Source organism: Aegilops tauschii, chromosome 4, assembly GCF_002575655.3.
Source record: "Aegilops tauschii subsp. strangulata cultivar AL8/78 chromosome 4, Aet v6.0, whole genome shotgun sequence".
NCBI classification, from domain to species: Eukaryota; Viridiplantae; Streptophyta; class Magnoliopsida; order Poales; family Poaceae; genus Aegilops; species Aegilops tauschii.
Window position 1 is genome coordinate 119,880,325 of NC_053038.3, and position 6,216 is coordinate 119,886,540.

Here is a 6,216-nt window from a genome sequence, read left to right on the forward strand (position 1 = left end):
CAGCCTAAGTAGAACACAGACTGTGCAGCGCCTAAGAGACGGGCGTTGCATATTACAAGTGTGGCGCCTAGGACTTAGGCGTTGCAGTGTTGTCTGTGGGGCCGCAACTGGACCAGGATTGCCACGCTGGCAGGAGGTGCGACGCCTAAGGGAAGGGCGCTGCATAGTAGTGTGCGGCGCCTAGCTGTCGGTCGCCACACGAAAGGGTCAGCAGAGTGAATTTTTTTCGAAAGCAGGTCAGTTTGTGATTTGATTTCGCCCTCGGGTCAAATATGTGATTTCTGCCGTTTCCTCGGGCAGTCTACTTCTTTTCTTCTCTTTTTCTTTTACCGCGAGCCGCATTCGTGTCCATAGAAATGTCATAAACATTTGGTTACGACAAAGGTGAAGAATTTTTTGGAGCACGGACAGAAATGGCTCGATTGGGTCATGGATTGCCCTTCCGTTTAGCTTTTCAGATGACTTGGCACTTCATCTTGCCCTACTCGGCCAGTGCGATCGGACGGTTCACGTTTTCCCGTTCATCATCCAACGGCTGAGCGCCCTTCTCCGACGCACTTAAATAATGGGCACGATCGAAGTCGAATGCGCCTCTCACCCCTCTCCCACTTTTGGGTCCGGCAGTTGCCAGCTGGGAGTGGGAGTGGGAGCGGGAGGAGAGCCTCGCCGCCGGGTCGCCGCTATGAGTTGAAAACCACTGGCCACCACCACCTCCTCCTCCTCCTCTCTTCTTGACACCTCAGATCTCATTACAATGGTCAGCGCCTCCAGTCTGCTGCTGCTGCCGTCCTCCGTGCGGGACCTCGCCTCCTGCGTCGTCGCCGACGTCGCCGCCTGCACCACCCCCTCCTCCACCCTCACCTCCTCCGCCTCCCCCTCCACGCTCTCCGTCACCGTTTTCTACCGCGCCACCGCACTCCTGCCCGGGCAGAGCTCCCCCGCGCATCTGCGGCTCACCTGGACCCGCTCCCCGCTTGGCCCCACGCTCTCCTTCTCCCCCTCCGCCTCCAGCCCCGCCGTGGTCCTCCGCAGGCGCAGGGGCACGCAGTCCGTCTCCGTCGACGGCGCCGCACAGCCACAGCTCGTCGTGTTCTGGGACCTCACCGCCGCGCGCTACGACGCCTCCCTGGAGCCGCACTCCGGCTACTACTTCGTCGCCGTCGCCGGCGCCGACGTCGTGCTGGCCGTGGGCGACCTGGCGGCCGAGTTTGTCGAGGAGAGGTTCGAGGGCCGGATCCCCAAGGCGGCGGCTTTGACCGTCCCGTTCGCGCGCAGGGAGCGCGTCGTTGCGCCGGACCCGGCGGCGATGCACACCGCGCGGCGCGTCCGGTTCGCCGAGGGCGGCCCCGATCACGAGGTAAGCGTAGGGTGCTCCGGTGGCGGCGTCGGCGGCGCGGCAGAAGAAGAGTTGTGGGTGAGCGTCGACGGGAAGCGCGCGGTGCAGGCGCGGCGGCCGCGGCTGAACTTCAGGGGGAACCAGACCGTGTTCGTGGACGGCGCGCCGGTGGACGTCATGTGGGACCTGCACGGCTGGTGGTTCCGGGAGCCTCCGTACGGCAGCGCCGTGGTCATGCTCCGGGCGCGCAGCGCGCTGGAGAGCCGGCTGTGGCTAGAGGAGGAGGAGGTCGCCACCGCCGTGCCGGGGTTCTCGCTCGTCCTCCAGGCCTTCAAGTCCCGCGCTGACGGGCTATCATCTGCCCCTGCCCATTGATCATACATGTAGCTACTCCATTCAAATGAGAAGACGGCGAACCTTGTGGAATTAAGCAAACTGCCTGTTTCACTGAAGTCCAAGGGATCAGTAAGTTTACAAGCAAGCAACATGATCATGAACATAACAGGTGATATACATTGATGTGAGTGTGTAGTGTAGACAAATTTCATCTCCCTTGCTAGTTGATTTTAATCTTCTCCGAATCATAACTTGTGATGTGTGCAAGTACAGTTAACAAAGAACAGCAACATAAAAGTGTGCAATAGTTTGGATCCTTCTGTGTTGAATGGTGAAATCATACTTTAGATCCTTCTGTGTTGAAAGATGAAATCTTACTTTGGATCCTTCTGTGTTGAATGATTAGGTGGTGTAGATATGGGGGGCAATAGTGTCTGCTTGTTGCCACTTACCTTCACTGCTGACTGTTCTTATGTAAATACATCAATAACAGTGGTACAGTTACAAGTGATTGTCGCAGCATAAATAATCTATCAACAGGTAATAGCAGATGGCAATTTTACCCATGGGTACGGATACCCGCGGGTACCGTACACGCATGGGCAGGGTATGGGCACACTTTTATACCCATGGGTAGTACCCATACCCTACCCGTTAAGTCATGGGTAGGGTACGGGTATAGCCTTGTACCCACGGGTATACCCATACCCTTCCCGTTTGTGAACTAATGTTAATTTGTCGTCAATTAGTCATTAACTTGTCATGTGACTCGTCTACTCCTATTGACATAATAGTATGTTGTGGTTTCTAAATTTTGATATTGGTCATTTACTCATCTACCTGTTACTGAGCTGAGATAATTGATTTTTTGTCAAATGTGCTATTAATGAGCATAAAATTGTGAACAACTTATGTACTATTTGTTCTACCCGTTGGGTACCCAATGGGTACGGGTACCCGTCGGGTATGGGTATGGGTAAAGTTTCATAACCATGGGTACGGGTATGGGTAGAATTCTGTACCCACTGACTTTACGGGTATGGGTATGGTATTGCTCTACCCTGCCCATACCCTACCATTGCCATCCTTAAGCAGATGTAATTCTACCAACGTTGACGGGTATTATCAGCCTACTGTTTGATGGCCATTAACATTCACATGTTATCCTGGTGACATCAGTCATGAAATTTTAGTTACCAAAAGAAAAGAATAAATGGACACATGGTGCTTCACTAGACATACACTGCGCGATGTCTGATTAAGCACTCCCCAGTTCCAAGTAGATGCAAACAGTTGATGTTCCGGAAGAAACTGTGCATACCTGCCTGAGTACTCGAGTGTGATAAACAGTCAACTGCTTGAGTGTGATCAACAAATAATGTGGCGCTTTAAGAAGAAAACTGAATGAATTCTCATATTTACATCAACTCTCTGAAAACTACTGTAACATATAACAGCCATCCTCGCACACATGAAAATGTTTCTGATTCTACAGGTCTGCTCAGACTGCAGAAAAAAGGAACTTCAAGGAACTTCTAACTAGGCTTTACATCATGGCAGCATGCCAACAAAGCGAGGACTCTCTATGTTCAATTTCACTGTCTGGTTGTTATTCTCACCAGGAAAGCCAACCTCAGATGGTGTCGCATTGTTTCCCTGATCCTCCAATGGATGGCATACTACCTGAATCTGATTCGCCTGGCCAGGTTCGTTTGTAAGAACCTGTGACGATGTCGTTGGCGAATGCCCTCTGCCAGAGAACAGGCAGCGGCATGGATCGGATCTTGACACTTCAGGGGAGCATGGGGGAATTACTATCACCGCGCTTGGCAGAGGCGGCACAGCATGCTTTCTGCCAGGGTCGTTCCGCAGGGAAACTCTACAGACAGGACATGTCGAGTGCTGCTTTAGCCAGATGTCAATGCAAGCCACGTGGAAATCGTGGCCACAGTAAGGAAGAACGCGGAGTACGTCGTCATCTTCGTACTCTGCAAGACAGACGACACACCTGCAAACGAGGATGCAAATGGTTCAGGATAAAGGTTTTGTGTAATCAGGGTAGAATTGCTAAACAAGCATCAATAAATAACAGAAACGGCAATTCAGAATGCATCAGCTATTACTCAGCCCTGCTTCCTTCTCATCGAGCACGGGTAGCATTTGACCTATTTGTATACAGTTCCCCCATCTTTCATATTCGTGTGATGTCCCATGATAGAACATAGAGGCACGCCCTCCAGACGCCAAAATGACATTGCTGTGAACGCGCCCAACTTCTAGCTAAACTAGAACACCTAGTAGTAGAACTAAGGTGACAGACGGCACGTCGAACTAGTGTTATGCCCCATTATATTCAGTAACAATGCAAGTTCAGTCACCCATGGTTCAGTAGCAAAATCTAGATAAACACAGCCGTCAACACTCTGGTACTAAAGTGGCATGGTTTGGCTTAGGCACCAACATCCACTAGGACATCCAATTTTTCTATCAATGTGACGCTGTACCGCTGCTTGTTCAAGATACGTTAGCACTTATAGCAACACTCAAATATATACTTGTTCCTTGGCATGCAAGAATCTTCCGAGAGCACGCCAAGAGGAAAAATCACTAGTGTTGCAACACCGGATTCCCCCAATGACCGATCTGATTCTACCAAAGAGTGCGCGATCGATCGATCCCCGCCACAGATAATTCCAAAATGCGATTAGTTCTACAGATGGCGCAGGCGCGAAGTGAATCGCGATCGGTAGACGGGAACCGAGGGGCACATACATGGAGGAGGCGTCCGCCGCCTCGCCGCGGGGGCAGCCCGCGGCGGAGAAGGCGCGTGTGGGGAAGGCGGCTACGGCGGCGGGGTCGACCCCTCCCCCTCCAGCGGCGTGTCCCTGGCGGTCGAACTGAGCATTGAAGAAGTGACCGGTTCTGACCCCGACGGAGGGGAAGCGGGGGAGAGGCGGCGAGGGGCGGCGGCCGCGGCGCACGCGGCGGGTGAGGGCGCAGACGAGCCGGGAGCACACGAAGACGATGAAGAGGACGCTGGCGCAGAAGCCCAGCAGCGTGAGCACCGTGCTCGCCGGCACCATTGGGGCGGCGCCGTCGGCGCCCCGCCGGCGCGGCTCTCTCTCTCTCTCTCCTCCTCCCTTGTGCTGTCGGTTATACGGTTGGAGAATCCGGCCCTCGTTTCTCACGGTTCGGTTGCGTTTCTGTTCCGTTTATGCCGTGATGGCCAGGTCTTTTGTTTGGGAAAAGGCAATTGAGTAAAATGCACTGGCAGTCACTGAACTTGCGAAGAGCGCTCACTTTGGTTACTGTATTTAGAAATACGGTCAATACGGTCACCCAATACGACAAGACGTGTTTGTACGGTCACTGTTCCCCGTATGCCACCCGTCGCCGCTCGGTTTGACCAGTCAGTGTCGTCCACGTCGGCACGCTCAGGGTTATTTCTGTAAATTACGCCGGCGGATGTAATTATCCATCCACCCCCCTGAAATACCCCACTCTGTAGCGGAATCCCTAAATCCCCACTCTGCTGGCGACGCCGCCGCCCTCTCCCAAATTCCCCACTCTGCCACCGACGTCGCCGCCCTCTCCCTGCTGTTGCCGCCACCCTCTTCCGTGCTGCTTGCCGGCGGCCTCTCCCTGCCGCTTGCCACCGCCCGTTGCTTCACTCCGCCATTTCGACAAGCTCGGTCAGGTCATCGGTTGGCGGCCGTTCGGTGGTGGTGCCGCTCATCAGGTGCCCTTCTTGCCGCACTCGTGTGGAGTTCTATCTGTCGAACACGGAGAAGCACGAGGGTTGGGTCTTCTACAGGTGCCTTGTTGGTGTAAGTGGAGTGAATCCCTAGTTCTTCATTTTGGTCGAATTTAGGGAACTTGTAATGGTGATTTCCGGCGTTTGTTCTTTTCATTTGATCTTCAGGACCATTTCTGGCATTGGGAGTTGGAATACGTTGCATATTTGATGGATAATCAGTTTCTCGTTGGCAATGAAGCCGTAGATGCATTAGGAGTTGCAGAGGATAAGAGGGAAGAGCTGATTCGAGCAAGGAATCAAAGATATGCATGTGGAGGTGCAGGTGTAGGTGTAGTTGATCTTCCAGGCTTTGAAGATGGACATCATGGAAGAGTTGCAGGTCAAATGAGCAATCAGCAAGCACAAGCACTCGTAGGGTTAGGCAATGAAATATTGGTGATGATGAAGGCACTGTTGGCAGCACTCATTGTAGTTGCAGTGCTAGTAGCTATTTCTGTGCTGAAGAAGTGATGGAGTGGATGCAAAAGTGATGCAATATGTAGTTGATGCAGTGTTTGCAGTAGCTATTTCACTGTTGGTATGTTAGGAATGATGCCTAGTTTGTTAGGAGATGAACTGGTACTATGTGGTGGTGATGTTAGTGTCAAGTGTCAATCTTTTGCATTGTATCTGATGCTTTTGCAATATGTAATGCAAGTGGCAATGTTGTATTGCAAATGAAGTTAATGGATCATCCTGCTGTGTTATGAAGATATCATTTTTATGTTATATTTGCCGTGTGTGTGCA

At 52.4% G+C, this 6,216-nt stretch overlaps 2 protein-coding genes across 2 annotated transcripts; one reads left to right on the plus strand and one right to left on the minus strand.

The window, feature by feature from the left end:
* Positions 1–593: 593 nt before the first annotated feature.
* Positions 594–1,988, plus strand: LOC109769925 (uncharacterized). The gene has a single exon (XM_020328634.4). It carries the CDS (start codon positions 755–757, stop codon positions 1,709–1,711), a length of 957 nt encoding a protein of 318 aa, XP_020184223.1. The 5' UTR covers positions 594–754; the 3' UTR covers positions 1,712–1,988.
* Positions 1,989–3,059: 1,071 nt separating this feature from the next.
* On the minus strand, positions 3,060–4,879 carry LOC109769936 (RING-H2 finger protein ATL2). Its single transcript, XM_020328643.4, has 2 exons — positions 4,445–4,879; positions 3,060–3,680 (listed from the first exon to the last, which is right to left on the minus strand). The coding sequence occupies exons 1-2, from the start codon at positions 4,753–4,755 to the stop codon at positions 3,224–3,226; spliced, it is 768 nt and encodes a 255-aa protein (XP_020184232.1). The 5' UTR covers positions 4,756–4,879; the 3' UTR covers positions 3,060–3,223.
* Positions 4,880–6,216: the final 1,337 nt, after the last annotated feature.

Coding starts and splice junctions, on each gene's coding strand:
- LOC109769936 (XM_020328643.4), bottom strand. CDS start 4,755: ATGGTGCCGGCGAGCACGGTGCTCACGCTGCTGGGCTTCTGCGCCAGC. Junction 3,681..4,444: donor GCGGCGGACGCCTCCTCCAT/GTATGTGCCCCT, acceptor CCTCGTTTGCAG/GTGTGTCGTCTGTCTTGCAG.
- LOC109769925 (XM_020328634.4), top strand. CDS start 755: ATGGTCAGCGCCTCCAGTCTGCTGCTGCTGCCGTCCTCCGTGCGGGAC.